Source organism: Convolutriloba macropyga, chromosome 1 (assembly GCF_964194025.1).
Source record: "Convolutriloba macropyga chromosome 1, txConMacr16.3, whole genome shotgun sequence".
Classification (NCBI taxonomy): domain Eukaryota; kingdom Metazoa; phylum Xenacoelomorpha; order Acoela; family Convolutidae; genus Convolutriloba; species Convolutriloba macropyga.
In genome coordinates, this window is record NC_134468.1 from 30,127,114 (window position 1) to 30,144,839 (window position 17,726).

The 17,726-nt window shown below is 37.0% G+C and overlaps 2 protein-coding genes across 2 annotated transcripts in view; both read left to right on the forward strand.

Annotated features, from left to right (window-relative positions):
* LOC142337785 (signal recognition particle receptor subunit alpha-like) overlaps positions 1-8,161 on the forward strand; it is a 237,563-nt gene extending 229,402 nt beyond the window's left edge. Inside the window, exons 11-13 of the mRNA XM_075387305.1 lie at positions 4,344-4,551; positions 6,264-6,482; positions 6,810-8,161. Coding sequence (XP_075243420.1) covers positions 4,344-4,551; positions 6,264-6,482; positions 6,810-6,991 — 609 coding nt within the window. The 3' untranslated portion in view covers positions 6,992-8,161. The remainder of the gene's footprint in view (positions 1-4,343; positions 4,552-6,263; positions 6,483-6,809) is intronic.
* Positions 8,162-8,497: 336 nt separating this feature from the next.
* Positions 8,498-15,645, forward strand: LOC142338028 (myosin regulatory light chain-like). Its single transcript, XM_075387691.1, has 3 exons — positions 8,498-8,701; positions 11,106-11,256; positions 15,464-15,645. Exons 1-3 carry the CDS (start codon positions 8,498-8,500, stop codon positions 15,643-15,645), a joined length of 537 nt encoding a protein of 178 aa, XP_075243806.1.
* Positions 15,646-17,726: the final 2,081 nt, after the last annotated feature.

A 17,726-nucleotide genomic window follows, 5' to 3' on the forward strand; every position in this document is an offset into this window, starting at 1 on the left:
TTTCAACTTCGCGAATTTTTGCAATTTTTTGAAAAAAACTTGCAAATTTTTTCAAGTTTGTTGAAAATTTTTGTCGGTTTTTAGGTTTATCCATCTTCAAGAGCCAAGGAGCCTCCTCCAGGTTTTGATGATATGTTACTGTGTAATTTCTAGACATAATAGATTTTTCAAGATTTTAACATCACTAGTTTTAGCATTTTTTTATGTTTTTAACATTTATGTCATTATGCAAGATTTTTCAGTCACAGGGTTCAGAAAACCTGCTTACGGTTCTGATAATAAGTGCCTGCATAGTTTTTACTGGTAATGGAATGGTTTTCAACTTTTTAATATCACAATTTTATTGATTTGTTTTTATAAAACTTTCAATTTTTTTAAGTTTTTTGACAATTTTTGTCATTTTAAAGGTTGATCCAGCCTCAGGAGCCAAGGAACCTCCTCTAGAGTTTGATAACAAGTTATTGTATAGTTTCTAGATGCAATGGAGTGTTTTTAAAGATTTTAACATTGAACGAGTTTAGGCATTTTTTTGAAAAATTTTCGGCAATCTTCATGTTTTTTTTTTGAAATTGTAATTTTTTGAGGTTTTTCCAGCCTCAACGCCAAGAAGCCTCCTTCGTGGTTTGATAATAAGCTGCTGCTTCGTTTCTAGGGTTAATGGAATGGTTATCATATTTTTAATGACTCGAATTTTAGAAATTTTTTGATAAATTTTAGTTTGAAAATTTTTTGAAAATTTAGTATCATGTTCCAAGTGTATGGATCTTTATGAGCCATTGAAACTGTTTAAGGCTTGAAATAGGCATACTAGATGGTCTCTTGAGATAATGGAATGGTGTTCTGAAGATATTATTATCAGGAGTTTTACCAAGATTTTGTTAAAATTTACAATTGTTTTAAAAATTTTTGAATATTTTTGTCCTTTTCTGAGTTTAATGATCATTACTAGCCAACGAAGCTTTTCAAGTCTTGCAGATGGATTACATGACAAAAATACAGAGACAAAAAACGTTTTGGAACCTTTTCTTTACTTCGAAATGTGGAAACTTTTCTTTGGAATTTTGTACTTTCAGTTATTTCTTAAATGATTAGTTACAAACAAGTTTAGAAAACTTGAAGTTGTAGAGTCAAATCTCATGGAAAAATTTTTTAGCTCTCTATCGCTCTCTCTGTGTTGGCTGCCGTTTCTTTCCTTCTCCTTCTCGCTCACGTTTAATCTCTCTCTCTCTCTCTCTCCCTCTCTCCTTAAATATTTTGTTGATGCCGCACTTCAGTGGCTGTTATATGGCGTGATGTCATCGTCTATTACCCCTTCAACCAAGCTAAATCTATCCTCACTAAACATTGGCTGGGGACTGACGAAGCCAACCGCTCGCCGGTCGTTTGGGAGCAATTCGCCCGACGTTAGTCGGTTATGTTACCATCTTTTTGAAAGTGCAGATCTACGAAGCTACGATGATTCAATCTGTCAGCTATGTTTTCTTCTTGTTCGCTTTACTAATTAGCTTTCTCTATTAAGAAATCTGAAAAAAACAGGTGGCTAACTTCCTTCGACAACCTAAATTGACTGATTTGGCAACAGTTGCCTTGCACATCTTAGTAAAGCGTGCATCAGATTCTCATGATGATAGATCCTTTCCCTCTGATAAACATTTGGATTGAGCTGATTTCGCGCTTTGGATATTTTTAAACCTCATCTCTGCCGGCTACTATAGCGGCCGTATTATGGCGACTCGAAGAGGAGTTTGGTGGAGCGTCTTTTTTTGATCGGTAGTTTTGTCGAAGTGTATTTAAAACAAGAAATGAATTTCGTGAAAACAGTGTTTAGGTCAAATTGCTGAAGAGCAGAGAGAAGAGAGAGTTGTGTTCTGCTCTTGCTGCTTTTTTGAGAGACAGCGAGATAAGTTCGTGTAAAAAAATTTTCACTAAGCGAAGGAATTTTTTTGATCACGTGCGGTTTTTTCAAAGCAGATGTCATTTCATTTTTATGTCCAACTTTTGCAGTCAAAGGTGTTTCCCCCTGTATATAAAGTGGTAATGGTGCGTTCAGAAGCTTTCTTGGCCATCTGAAGCAAATATTACACTATAAATGTCAATTTTCAGCTGTTTTTACCAGTTTGCCTGGTTTTATTCTTTTTCCTGCAGCACTTGTATTCTTCTTCAATTTTTGCCACTTTGTATTTTTTCAAGTTTTTGTGCCTATATGTTCGGATTTTATGCTTCTGGCTGTTTTTTGATAATTCTTAATGAAGAGAAATTTTATAGGTGTTGCTACTATGAAGTAACACTGCTAGACAGGGCATTTTTCACTGAAATGATTTATACAAATTCCTATTTCAGGTTTTGTTCTTCACATATTTTAATGGTTGTTTGATAATTCTCTGAGAAGTGTTGTTTGAGTAGTTGATTATACAGGAGATGTATCTAAATGTTTTCCCGAGTAGTGGTTGGGAAATGGCTTTTTAGCGTTTTAAGATTTTGATTGAATTTCATACATATATATTAGTTTCTGATTTTGTACTTCGACATACCTTTCGCTTTCTTCTTTTAATTCAAACTACCTGTATTACAACGTCTTTTTCCTGCAGTTAAAAAAACATTGCAACTTGTCTAGAATTCAAACATCTTTTTGTCCCCTAACGGAGCTAAAAGTGGTTAATTTTTAAAGTTGAGTTTATTGCGGTGATTGCAGATTTCGCATGTAGTTTTGTCTGTTTTCGACTTGAGACCACGATTAGAGAATTTGATTTCTGCCAAATTTCTCTGTTTTTACGCTTGTACTTTGAATGTTTTTGATTTCCAATTGCTCTCAAACGAAGTTTGTAGCAATTATATTAGTACTGTGGTCTTTTTTATCCGATTTTTTGTCTGACCCATTCGACTTTCCGTTCGCAAAAACGGGATAAACAGGTAGCGCTCGAAGGGCCTTAAGGGCGCTTAGAGCCATAAGCCTTAGTATACTCTAAGAATGCTCTTCACCAAAACTGTTTTGAGGAGGCAATTTCATGGTGTGAAGGGCGGTTTTTACCCATTACCCCCCCCCCCCCCCCTCAAAACTCCCATTGTCCACCCTCCTCCACCTGTCGATTTGATCCCCCCATTCTTTGCAACCTTTTCCCCATCTCTTGACACCTTCCCCATCGCTTGAGCCCCCCCCCTCCCTCAACACAACGCTTGCCCCCACCCACCCACACACAGACACGCACACTCACACAAACACTGGTCCAGAAAAAACTTCTGAGTGTTTTTTGATTTGAGCCTATAGGATCATATTTTTCGTTGATTGTCCTAATTTGATTTTGCTGGAAAAGTGGATTTTTAGGTCTTGAGTTTATTCATTTCTTAGTATTGTATTTTAAGATTTGTCCTGCTTTGTTTTCAAATCGTTTTTCTTTTCGATCACTTTATATTTTTATCTTCTGACTTACCTCACTCACTGTTTCCACTCAATGGATTTTCAATTCTTTCATTGAATTACGCAATGTAGAAATAACGCTAAATTAAAACTCTGACACTTAGGAAGACATTCGGTCAATTTTTATCTCTTATTTCTGTTACAATCCCGATATTCCTCTAGGGGATCTACAGTGGCTGTTTTACGGCAACTTGCCAACAAAGTTATTGGAAAAAGGATGATCAAAAGCAATATTTGCAACTTACGTCTGGCATTTGGCAAAAGTATGCAGACAATCTTTGGAAGATAATTTTTGGGCTGCCAAATTACAGAGAAAACAATGACCCCTTAACCTTGGAATAACATCCAACCAAGACGTAAAGGTGCAAATATTGCTGTTAGTAATTAGTTTTCCTTTAAATTGTTCCAGCCAGTGTGCAAAGTTTTCCGTTTGGCTTCTAGAGTGTTCTTTCGCTCGCTTAGAAATTGTTCCGGCTGGCTGAAAAAAGGGGCGAAAGAACATTCTAGAGCCCAATGCAGAAAATTGTGCAGCGGAGCTTGAAAAAATTCTCGGGACAAAGTTAACGCAAGCCCCGAAATTTATCTGCATGCTTATGCCAAATTCCAGAGAAAGCAAATGAGCGATGACTTTTTGAGGGAATTTTTCTTGTACCTTGAATTCCTGAGATTGCGTTCTCTAAATTACTCTCTCTTTCACTATCTCAGGAAGCTGAACGGAATTGGCGACAATTTACTAATAAAAATCCAAAATTGCCGATTTTTACTCTCAATCATAGTAGTGGTCTGAAATAGTTGCTCTAACATCATTTGGAGACTGAAATTAATTTATCCAGTCTTCTATCCCCACTGCTAAAGCAGGCAACGTTTAAATCGAGACAGCACCCCCATTGGAGAGCAATTAGTCCGACACTAGTCGGTTTTTGTTTAGATCTGTTTCTGGCTCATTGAAAATGGACTACGTGTATTGATTGCTGGATGTGACACGTTCCGTGCTGGAGCGGTTGAACAACTTAAGACCCATTGCAGAGCCCTGAATGCTCTCCACCCGCCCAACAGTAAGGGGGTCATGGTTCAATTGTACGAGAAGGGATATGGCAAAGATGCGGCTGCTATCGCTCAGGAAGCTATCAATTTTGGTGAGCTGATGCAAATTTAAGCTACTATTATGCAGATTTTGATAAATCATGGGAGAAAAATGCAGAAATTGTGCGTCTGCTACTGGTCCTTTCTCAATTAGATCACTAGCTTGTCTGTCAAGTATGAATTCCTATACTATATTTGGATCCTATTATGTATCATAGTTTTCTGTACAGCTTCAACCCAGTCAATCAAATCGCTAATTATTGGAGAGCAAAACCTACGAAGTTAGCTTGCTATGTCCGAGGTCTTTTGATTAATAGCCGCACAGCGATAGCTGGGGCTATTATTGGCCTTCTCTTGGTTTTTTTACAATTCAAAGAATTTGAATTGTATTGGGGCGCTGTCTTTTCTTTTAAGATCTGTTCACACATTTTCATGATTTTTGAAGTCAAATTGGAGTAGTGATTCTTGTCACGCCGAAACAGGAAGTGGAGCGAAAAAGGAATTGGTTTTGCGGCGTGAATTTTTTTCGCTCTAATTTTAAAGTAGAGTGCGAAAATGGTGTTTGAACAAAAATTCGGTTTCTCGGTAGTGGTTTTTTGTTCACATGTGGCATCTTGACATTGTTTTTTTGTTTTTTTTCTTATTTTTTGATCTGATTTTTTAAAATGGTTTTCTCAATTCACTCATAGTCCATTCTAGGTCTAGTTTTTCTGTTTAGTCAATGAAAAATCTTTGAATTGTACGTCAGGACTTGTCCTGCTATGTTTTTTACAATTCAAAGAATTTGAATTGTATTGGGGCGCTGTCTTTTTTTTTAAGATCTGTTCACACATTTTCATGATTTTTGAAGTCAAATTGGAGTAGTGATTTTGGTCACGCCGAAACAGGAAGTGGAGCGAAAAAGCGAGTGGTTTTGCGGCGTGAAATTTTTTCGCTCTAAAGTTAAAGTAGAGTGAGAAAACGGTGTTAGAACAAAAATTCAATTTCTCGCTAGTGGTTTTTTGTTCACATGCGGCAATTTCACTTTGATTTTTACTGTTTTTTTGATTTTTTGGATCGGATTTTTTTCTAAATGGTTTTCCCAATCCATTCATTGTCCGTTCAAGGTCTAGTTTTCTGGTTAGTCAATGAAAATTCTTTGAATTGTGCGTCAGGACTTGTCCTGCTATGTTTTTTTGTTTCGTCATGATTTTTGTTACGACCATATGACGTCACAGCCACTTTTTGTTCATTCGTTCATGCAATTTCAACTGAATTGCATGTGTGACGTCATTTTTCGCTCTTAGTGGAGCGAGTTTTTTTGTTCATGCGCGTGATTAAATTTTTGGTCACACTTGACTTACCTCCCTCTCAAAAATGACTGCCTCAATTTGAAATTGACTTTTATTTACTTTAATTCAAAGAGATAAGGTCAAATGGGTGTGTGTCACTCTAAATGAAGGTTATTTGAGACCAGCTAATAGAGGCAGCAATAACTTATACAGATTTTTAATCAAAATATAACAGATCAGCCTTCAATGGAAAGACGATTTTTTTTGGTCTGTCTTTTTTACTGTTTTTTTAGACTGCCGATCTACGAATCTATTGCGGCTATTTTCTGGCAATCTGCCAGCTATGTTTAAAAAATTCGGTTGTTATTATTGATATATAAAACTGGTAAATCTTGAAAACTTGCGATCTGAAAGTTTTCTTTTCATCTGTGCTGATTTTTCTGCAGTGCACTGCAGTTTTCTTTAACAGAGCAAGAACTGAGTTAGCGTTTCAGCTAAAAGTACTAAATTCGATGTGGTGTTGGTGGACACAGCTGGCAGAATGCAGGACAATGAGCCTCTGATGAGAGCACTGGCCAAACTGATCAGTGTGAACAACCCTGATCTCGTTCTGTTTGTGGGTGAGGCACTGGTGGGTAACGAGGCCACTGACCAGCTGCTTAAGTTCAATCGAGCACTGGCCGACCATGCACCAGTCGGTGTTTCCAACGGAGGTGAGAGATCTCGGTCGGAGTCGTGTTGTGAGATGCTGTTATCATGTTCCTTGTACCCTTTTGGGGAGGATTAAATTTATGTATCGCAAAAATTGATATGGATATATAAATATCGTTTACACTAATTTACCCTCCTGAAGACTGACAAAGCTGCAATCTTGGGAGCTATAAGATGAAACTGATGTCTAGCATAGAATAAAAGAAGTGTAACCTATTAACGCGTTCCAAATTTGTGGTGATTTTACATAGAATAAATGCTGATAACATGAGAGTAATTTGTAGCATAAATAATGATTTTTTTGTTTTTGATTTTTGTGCTGTGTTTAGCCCGTACTATAGACGCTATAGTGTTAACTAAGTTTGACACCATTGACGACAAGGTGGGTGCCTGTGTTTCCATGACTCACTCCACAGGACAACCCATTCTGTTCGTGGGCACTGGACAGACTTACACTGACCTGAAAGTGCTGAATGTGACAGCAGTTGTCAACGCACTTCTGCGCAACTAATCATTTCAAAAGCAACTTATTGTATGTTATTCAAGTTCTCCAAGAGGGAACACTTATACAGAAATAGCAAATGTATAGAGAAAGAATGTCGCTGTTCTGAACCATTAGTTGTTAAAAGCAGTAATGTATTTTAAGTAAGTTTATAAGGTGATAAATGAGCGAAGTTTATACGTGAGAAATATTGATGCTGTGCTAAAATTTAACGAGTAAAACTAGGTTAAAATAGTCGGCTTGGGCCGGCTTCAGTTGCCACTGTTAACTTTGATATTAAATTCAGTCGGTCACAAGAACCATACGACCATAGTATCAATCATTTACTCTTCCCTGGTGCTCAAATTGAGATACTAAACATTAATGATAATATTTTGTTTTTGGTAAAATCTTTAAAAGTAGTGAGATCTGAACTGTGACACAACTTCGACTTAGGTGTGCTAAAAATGAAACCTTCTCTAATTTGTACTCATATATGTTGTGGTGTGGTGTTGGATTCACTTATGTGAAACTGTTCTAAAACGCTGTCGATATTTTCTAATTTCAAAGCCCGGCTTCAAATTATTTATCACTATTTTTTTGGTTTCGAGTTCCCCAAACGTTGGTGTTAATTGGCATTATCTATTGTCAAATGCGCTCTGAATAAATGGCCAGTTCAAGAAGCTAAAACAAATTATTAATAGGACTTCAATTTTTTGTACGCTGCCTTTTGAGCCAGTTTCCATCTTCGTAATATTCTTCATCAGCTTATGTATCTCCCTTTCGTTTTAGAGCAGTTACTCTATGGTTGACATTTGTATTCCATTCCGTTCATTGTGTCTTACCACCATGGAAAATGTGTATAGTTTCAGATATTGGGAATTGTTTTATAGAATGTTCTTTAATTTTCCTTCAGACTACATAGCGTAGATCTTGTAAGCAGACATTTCAAATAAGGTAGTGATCAAAATGAAAAGCCATGTTTACTCAATAGAAGTGTTTTTATTTAATAAATTAATCAACAATAATCAATTTGACATGTCTGTTCATTTTAGGCCTTATATACCTCCTAATGCATTGTCTCCTTTAATGATGATTAATGTATTATATACAGCTCTCCTTATTATGGTATTCCAAATATTTGGGGTTTTCTGTTCGATGTCGTTGCTTAGAATTAACAAATTCAACTATTTTCAAACACTCCATTTTTTGAGATTTTGCGGAGTTCTAATTTACGCCATGTACTCAAATATGAACTTGATTCCCAATTCATTATTGAATATTATCTAAGGTTATAAATAGAAGGACTATATCTTGACTGGACTGAATCGTGAAGCATAAAGTTGAATAAGTTAATCAGAAAAGACAGTAGGTGTGTATTTGAAATTTATGCGGAGAAGCTCCAGATTTATGAACTCCCCGTCAAGATAAGTGAAATCAAAAACTTGTGCAAACATTTGAAACATTTTTGTAGGAAGAATGAGGCATTTACTCTTAACTATACTTTGGTCAATTTTCAGAGTAGTGAATTGAGCAATGGCATCCGCAGTGCAGAGAAGACGACCTGGTGCAGGTGGAAAGAAGCAGAGAGCAACCAGACAGACAAGTAATGTGTTCGCCATGTTTGAACAGACTCAGATTCACGAGTTCAAAGAGGCATTCAACATGATCGACACGAACAAGGATGGATTCATCACTGCCGAGGATTTGAGAGAAATCTATGGGAATCTGGGAAAAGAAGTCAGTGAAGTCTAGACAGATCTCCATGACAAAATCCCAAAGATTCCAATTAAATCTTAACTGGTCTCAAAGTTTGACGCAATTACTGTAGTTATGTGATTTTTGCATTTTTTCTTTTATTAATAGCCGCGAAGCGATAGCTTCTATTATTGGGGACATCGTGGTTTTTTACAATTCAAAGTATTTGAATTGTATTGGGGCGCTGTCTTTTTTTAAAGATCTCATCACACATTTTCATGATTTTTGAAGTCAAATTGGAGTAGTGATTTTGGTGACGCCGAAACAGGAATTGGAGCGAAAAAGCGAGTGGTTTTGCGACGTGAATTTTTTTCGCTCTAATTTTAAAGTAGAGTGAGAAAACGGTGTTTGAACAAAAATTCGGTTTCTCGGTAGTGTTTTTTTGTTCACATGCGGCAATTTCACTCTGATCTCTACTGTCTTTTCGATTTTTTGGATCGGATTTTTTTTTCAACTGGTTTTCCCAATCCATTCACAGCTCACTCTAGGCCTAGTTTTTTGTTTGAATTAAATTTTCATTTCTCGCTAGGGGTTTTTTGTTCACATGCGGCATTTTGATACTGATTTTCTGTTTTTTTCTTTTTTTTGTTCTGATTTTTTTAAAAATGGTTTTCTGAATTCACTCATAGTCCAATCTAGGTCTAGTTTTTCTCTTTAGTCAATGAAAATTCTTTGAATTGTACGTCAGGACTTGTCCTGCTACGTTTTTTTAATTCGTCGTCTCCATCGATGATTCTTACGACCTGACTTCTTGGAATTGACTTCTTGGAATTGACTTTTTCACTAACTTCTATTGCTTTGCAGTTAAAATTTGTGTGCGTGACGTCATTTCTGCTTTTAGGCCAATTGCGTGACTTACCTCACTCAAAAAAATGACTTCCCTTTTATGGAACTCTTTTATGGAACTTTAAATTTTATGAACATTTTTATTAAAAATCAATAGTGTGCATCTATGTAGTGCCAAACTTATACGCCCTAATTCTTGAGTATTAGTCTTGAGTTTTTGATTTCGAATATCAATTTTGAAAAAGCTCTGAGCACTTTTTCCTTATAGACCGTATGTGTCATAAAATTGACAGTCCGAATCTATCCCTAGTGGTCTATTAAAGGACTGGTGGTCGATCTATCTCTTATTTCTTTGGTTGTTTCAGTTCATGGAAGGCCACAAGCGTCTGTCGCGGCTATTTTCCGGCAATCTGCCGGCTATGTTTGCTATTTATGGGATCTAAATTACTCTCTCATTCACATTTTTAAGCAGAATTCAGAGCCTACTACGCTGAACATCCAACGGAATGCCATTTTTTTAATTTTTAAATGTTAATAGATATCTAAGTATATGTTAGAGTATAGTTCTTGGAAGCCTAAGGTAATCAGAGCTCAAAGCCGAGGGCGCTTGAAACCGAGTCTGAGCTCGAATTGCCGAAGGCTTCCCAGAACTATGCTCTAACTTATTTAGACCCCAATTTTGCTGTTCAAAACTCAAAGCGAGAATTCAGTTAAAATTTATAGTAACATTGCAATTCTCGTGCAGCGAATCAATCCAACAATTGAATAATCGTTCAACCCAAATAATAGTTGTTTTTTTCTGAATTCCTTGATATTATTGTAGGAGCGAATGGATCGCAGAGGTCGTCAGACGGCTCTGTTGTGTCGCTCTCATTGTCACTCTTAATGGATTTTAGAAAAATGAGCAATTTATAAAAAATAGTTCTTTACATGGACTCAATTATAGACCTTAAAAAGTCCTTTTGCCGAAGTTGTTATATTTTGTGACTGTTTCTTGTTTTCAATTATCCCCTTTAATTATCTTTGAAAAGTGTATGCTTTGTCTCATGAGAAAAAATTGGGCTTCCAATAAAATTTTCCAAGAAACATGCCTTAAGGCTTCCAAGAATTTTTTCCAAGGAGTTTGCTCAGTTGATTGCTCATTTTATACCATTTTGTAAGGTTGAACTCTTCGAGACAAGTGTGAAAAGTGAGCGAAAAACTGATTAAGTTCAAAGTCTAGTGTGATATGAAAGGTGAAATATTGAAAAAAAGTGGGACGCTTGAAAAAGTATGAAATAATGACTTCTTGCTTGATCAACTTTCAAAATTAGTGATCGAGCCTAACTTTATTGTTGATTTTCTTAAACAGCGAAATTGAGGTCTAATGTCCTCTAACAATGACATTTGAAGCCTTTTAGTGGGCTGATAACCCATCGCCGCCATTCGTTCGAGAGCAATTCATCAAACTATTTAAGATATTTCTTTTGTGACACTGTAATTAAGTACTTACAAATCTTGTAACTTTTGCTTGATTGTTCATAGAGAAAACTGGAGTCGATGTCGATAATCGATATTCTGTTATTTGCCTCACTCGAGGATTGAATTGTTGTGATTTCAGGTGACAGATGATTTTGTGAACAGCCTGTTGGCGGAGGCCAGTGGTGCACAGATGAATTTCACCATGTTTCTAACCCTTTTTGGGGAGAAGCTACAGGGTACTGATCAGAAACATGTCATTCAAAATGCCTTCGCCTGTTTCGACGAAGAGGGTGAGTTTGGAATGGAACTATTGAATTTTGTATGAACACATTCAAGTAACAGTTTTTGCGTTTTCTCGCAACTCTTTCTATCATAATGCTAAAACAGCCAGCTTAAGGAATTTTTCTGGAACAAATATTGAGTTTTTACGTACGATAAAGCGACAGCTTGGACTAGTAGTATTCTCCTCGCAGTATTTACTAGTTGATCCAAAACAAAGTTGGTAAAATTACGTTGGCCCTGTTGGTTATGGCACTCTTTTGGCTTACCATTGACTTTCAAATCCACACTTCTTTGACTTTCAAATCCGCAGTGAAATTTGAGCTAAATTTAATTATGACGTTCAATCGTTAATGACGTACCTAACTCTTTAAATGACTACTAACACATTACACTTTAGATTACTCTAACGCGTTCAGTTTCAATAAATGACAGCTACACAATTAATGTCAGCAAAAGCAACGTTTCCCGATTGGTTTTATATGAGCAATACGCCAAAAAAACAGTTTTTAATGGAGCGTCATGTCAGCTGGTTATTTTTTTGACTTGGCTCAGCTAGTATCATTCTTCGCCCATAGTGCTATTGTCGCTTATAAGCAATGGTCGCAAAAAAGAATTCAAAAAATAGAAGCGAGATGAATCCATAGAGAGCCGAAGTTGAGGTGCAAATTACTTGAACTTTAGTGGCTTGTGTATAGCTGGGGGAACCCTTAAATCCCAGTTTCAGGTGCCCATTACTTAAGCTATTAATCTTTTTATAGAAAGAGTGACCCAATGAAGCCCAGTTTTAGGCTCTTATTACTTGATTTGTATTTGTGATGTTTCGGGACAAAACAGTCCCAAAAACAGACAAAATAGTCCCAGACAAATTAGTCCCAAAAATGGAAAGATAGTGACACAAAGCCATAATTAACGGTAGTTAATCTCGCAATTGATCTAACCATAACAAATTATTAAAGTATTAAAAGTGGACGCAAAACTGTTTGTTAAACTCAATGAAGGGTTGTGTTTCAATTCAAAGGCATATAAATGAGTGCCTCACGATGTTTGGCGCCATAATTTGCACGCAAATTTTGAACATGGAATTCTTTTAGACAAATGAAAACTCAGTTGCTCGTCTTTGAAGGATCTGGCTATATAGGGCAACGGCAACTAACTGATGGCGCATCTCGGCGCTGCTGTATTACAAAATGCAATAGCAGAGTGAGGATACGCAATCAAGAGTTATCACAGCTCATAGCCATTTACCAGATCCAGCTGATATCGAAAAGAGAAAGTTTCGCTCGGCGTTGAAAGACAGAGCAGCAATGGCTGACGAGACTGCACGCCAAACAATTTTTGATGCCCAAAAAGACCTGACATCAGTAGAGAAACATCAGCAACTATTTTAGCCTACAACTCAAATCAAAGAACAGTTATCAGGACGTGGCAACAAAAACGTCCACAAATGAGTGAGCCCTCGTCACTGAAAATATTTCAGATTCCAGAGATCTTACAAACGGCACATAGGGGTGTCAAATAATTGTATTTTGATTTGGGGCCACAATAGAGAACAGATTTGTTTTTAACTCTGTCAGCCATTGATTTGTTGGAGCAATCAGATGATTGGCTCTGCGATGGGACATCAGCTCCAACAGCTCCAAACGTCTTTTATCAGGTCTACATTATTCACACTTCGCTTGACGGCGTCAACTTGCCTCTCGTGTATGCTCTTCTTCCAGATGAAAAAGAAGAGAGCTATCGAAAACTACTCACTTCCCTTCCGGTAACATCAACGAAATATGGTTACAAGAGGTTGATTTCGAAGTTGCTGTTCTAAACGCATTCCTTCAGTAGAATGAAAACATTCAAATTTGCTTTTTTCCACCTTGCTCAGACGTTTGGCGGCATGTGTAGCCAGGCGACAAAGCGCCGGAATACAACAATAACTTGCAAAACTATTTGTTAAACTGAATGAAGGGTTGTGTTTAAATCCAAAGGCATATAAATGAGTGACTCACGATGTTAGGCGCCATAATTTGCACGCAGATTTTGAACATGGATTTTATTCAGACGAATGATAAGTCAGAATTGCTCGTCTTTGAAAGATCTGGCTATATAGGGCAACGGCAACTAACTGATGGTGCATGTTCTCGGCGATACTGTGTTACAAAATGCAATGGCAGAGTAAGGATACGCAATCAAGAAATCAAAGTTATCACAGCTCATATCCATTTACCAAATCCAGATAATATTGAAAAGAGAAAGTTCCGCTCGTCGTTAGAAGACAGAGCATCATTGGCTGACGAGACTGCACGCCAGACAATATTTGATGCCCAAAAATACAGGACATCAGTAGAGAGACGTCAGCAACTATTTTAGCCTACAACCCAAATTAAAGAACGGTTAACAGAACGTGACAACAAAATCGTCCACGAATGAGTGAGCTTTCGTCACTGAAAATATTTCAGATTCCAGGGATCTTACAAACGGCACTTAGTGGTGTGAAATAATTGTTTTTTGAGTTGAGGCCACATAAGAGAAAAGATTTGTTTTTAACTCTGTCAGCCATCGATTTGTTGGAGCAATCAGATGATTGGCTCTGCGATGGGACATCAGCTCCAAGCGTCTTTTATCAGGTTTACATCATTCACGCTTCGGTTGACGGCGTCAACTTGCCTCTCTTGTATGCTCTTCTTCCATATCAACGAAACATCAACGAAAAAAGGTAACAAGAGGTTGATTTAGAAGTTGCTGTTTTAAACGCATTCCTTCAGTAGAATGAAAACATTAAATTTGCTTTTTTTCCACCTTGCTCAGACATTTGGCGACATGTGTAGTCAGGCGGCAAAGCGTCGGAATACAACAATAACTTGGAGTTTCGTTTTGTCTGGGACTACTTTGCACCAGGACTATTTTGTCTGGTACTGTTTTGTCTGTTCGCGAGTTTCTTAGAACGAGGTTAATGCTTTCTGGTATTAATTCTAAATCCTCTATCCCCTCATTTAGAACCAGGAGTAAAACTTCTACCAACTCCAATCAAAACAGTTGTTTTTGATGATAATTTTTTTACTACAGATTATTCGATTTTTTTTGTCCGTTTTCTTTTGTTTCAATCTCAATTGGTGTCATGGGAATCAATCGATGCTATTTTACAGCAGTCTTTGTGGTATGTTTAGTAGTTGCATCGACAACTCCATTTGCTATTTCTATTCTATCTCGAACATCTTTTAGCTATTTCCGCAATCTGCTCGCTATTTTTATTTTTACCATTGATGCTGAAAATAGAATAATTTTTTAACTGAGCCTTTGTCTGTTTTTGATACTATTTTGTCGGGAATATTTTTGTTTGGTACCGCACGGGATTGTTTGTATATACCCCCACCCCCCACAAAAAAGGATTTCTTGTAAATGTTTTTGGAGTGTTCGCATCAAAATATTGACAGCGGTAAAAATGTGATATCAATGGCTGCGTTTTAATTGTTGTTAAACAAAATTTGTTGCAATTATTTTAGTCCTGCGGTCTTTTTAATGTGATTTTACGATGACCGATTTTTCGTCTGACCCATTTGACTTTTTGCCCTCAAAAAGCGGATAAACAAGTAGAGCTCGGAGGGCAAAAAGTGCCTTCTCTCTTAGAGCTTTACGAGCAGCTCTCTTAGAGCTTTACGCCTTCTAGTCTAAGTCTGCAATTCATCGAAATGTTTTGAGCAGACATAAATTCATAGTGTGAAGGGTGGTTCTTAGCCTAATGACTTTAACCCCCTCCCTCCTCCTCATACCCACCACTTCCCCGTCCACCCACCTGCACCTGACGATTTGGACCCACCTCGTCTAGCCCTGCCAACCCCCCGCCTGAGAGCCCCGCTCCGTTCATCCCTCAAATGCACGCGCGCCCTAATGCTAGCTTTGCCTAAGCCGCTGCTGGCTACTACCGAAGCTAACCCCTCGTCGGTTGTTTGAGAGGAGTTAGCCCGACGTTAATCTGCTATGTTTCTTAATATCTTCTGAAAATTATCTGGTGAATATGTCGGCTACGATTGTACGGGTTTGTGAGAGTTGCTATCCGTTCTGTGTCGCTATCTATATATACTGCCAAGAAAATGCTGCTGCTCTGGCTGTGTTTATATCTAATCTAGAGAATCACTTAAAACAAAAATAGCCTCCATTACTCATGTCATGATTTGAAAAATGTCTCGTATTCGACTAACACGAGGTGAAATGTCATTGCTTTTCAAGGTACTGGTTTGATCCACGAAGATAAACTGAAGGAAGCCCTGATGACAATGGGAGAGAGATTCAAGGAGGAAATGGTCGACGAGATCCTGCGAGATGCTCCTATTGACGAGAACGGATACCTCAAGTACAACGAGTTCGCAGAGGTACTCAAGTCCGGGTCCAAGGACAAGGACGAACTGTAGTCAGTGACATGGGAATCACCTGTGTGTTATTAGTCATCTTCGGACCAAATGATTTGGATTGGTTTTGCTGATCGGATTGAAATATTTTGTTGAATCAATTGGTTGTTTTCATCATCAGCGTGTCCTTTGAAATATCAGGATTTAATACGCTTCCTGTTTCTTTGAGGTGGGGCATTGCCGCGACTAGTGAAAATGATGAATGTATTTGAAGGTGTAATATAACAGCGTACCTAAAATGACTAAGGAATAAGTTTTGCCTGTTAATGCGTTATTTGGAAAATGAATATTTTCAAAGGCCACCTTTAAATGCTAAATAAGATTTTTTCCTCTGCTTGTTGATCCTGAGATAACCGGACGTGATTTTTTTTTATTATTTTCGGGATCAGGAGTGAGGAAAAGGCATATCTGTGTAATTGTAAATAAGTTTGCTTTAGATCCACATTTTTCATTCAATTGTGCCTTTCAGTCTGTGTGTCTGAGGGTACAATGTTTCAATATCACCTTCATTAATTATCAAAGAGCTACAGCTAGATTTAGTGTCTTTAAAACTGTTTTCTCCCACACTCATAATTTTGAATAATAGAAAGATTTCAGATGACACTTAGAAGATGGACACCACTATCATGGAATTGGCTATACAGATAAAGGGGATAAAGAATTGCGATTGTTTGTGATGGAAATTCAGTGTGGTGTGATGAGGAAACAGGTCTTATTTGATACATCTATTGCAATAATACACCGACATTGTGAATTGAATTGGTCGCTTTTCATCATCGATTTTTGATATTTGTCAGATTTTCTAATCAAATTCATTTTTGCTTAAGCTTTTTCATCAGCTGTCTTGCGAGTAGAATGCCATTAAACGCCAGCGTAAAACACAATGAGTCGGTGGGAAATTTGACATCAGGCGATCCTTCTTTGTAGCCATTAGGCGAAGTTGCCACTATTTTTTGCAGAAATCAATTAAAGTCAATTAAAACACTTTAAGGATGGTACTTCCTAACGATTTATAAAGTATTCAAGTGTTTCTAACAACTTTTGTTATTTTTCTGCCCCACTTTAGGAACTAAATGCCCACTTGGGTTTTTTTGTTCAGTTAATTTTGGCCGATCGATATACTCAACTTAAAGATTTGTGAGTTGTATCATTTGAAAGCGCGTATAGCGTAGAATACAAAATTAAAAAGGTTTTTGAATTTTCGTTTTTTTTTCGGAAAGTTGTCAAAAAATCAATTCAAAAGAGCCAGTTTTACTTCCGCATTCTAGAGTGTTCTGGAGTAAAAAACAATTGGCCGTTTTTTTTGCTAGCTTAGAACAATCATTATCCAACGTGCATCATTTATTTTCAATATATTGAAATTTGTTGCGCAATTATCTTTTGGTGACATTTGGAACAGTTCATCGATATTAATAATTGTACCGCAATATCAAGGCTAGTTTTGGTCTCGTCGTGGTTTTTGACAATCAAAAATTGTTCTGATTGATTTGCGACGATCGTTTTTGAAAAATATGTAGAAAAATTGTTTTTTTTCTGTTAATTACAGAATAGAATAGTTTCCCATCAAAGGTCTATTATTGGCGGCTCATAATTACGTAAAAATTAGACCCAATGATCATATGATTTTTTCAGAGAAAATCGCATGGTTTCATGTGTTCGAAAAGTTGTTTTCGTAAACTTTAATTAAATTCTGTTTTGCCCGCGTTCTTTCTCGCTGTCTCGAGATTTTGTTTCACTATTAAAACATGCAGGTGGCTGACTTATATCGTTTACGTTAATCTCTATAATGCTTTCAGTTGATACCTAATATAATATACCTACTAGTTTTTGCCAATTATTTCAATTCTTTTCAACTTTAAAGTTAATGTCAGTAAACGCAGATGGCCTCCTTTTTTAAGATTTTGACAATTAAATCTTTCTAATGGATATGTTTCTAATGAATAGTTTCGTGGCTGCGATGCCACGAGGTTTCAAATAAATTTTTTGAATATCGGAATTTTGCCCATTTTTGAATTTGTTTTTTCATTGCATTGTCAGATTATCACATTAACAACGGATCCCAATTGGTTTTGACGAAAAACGCA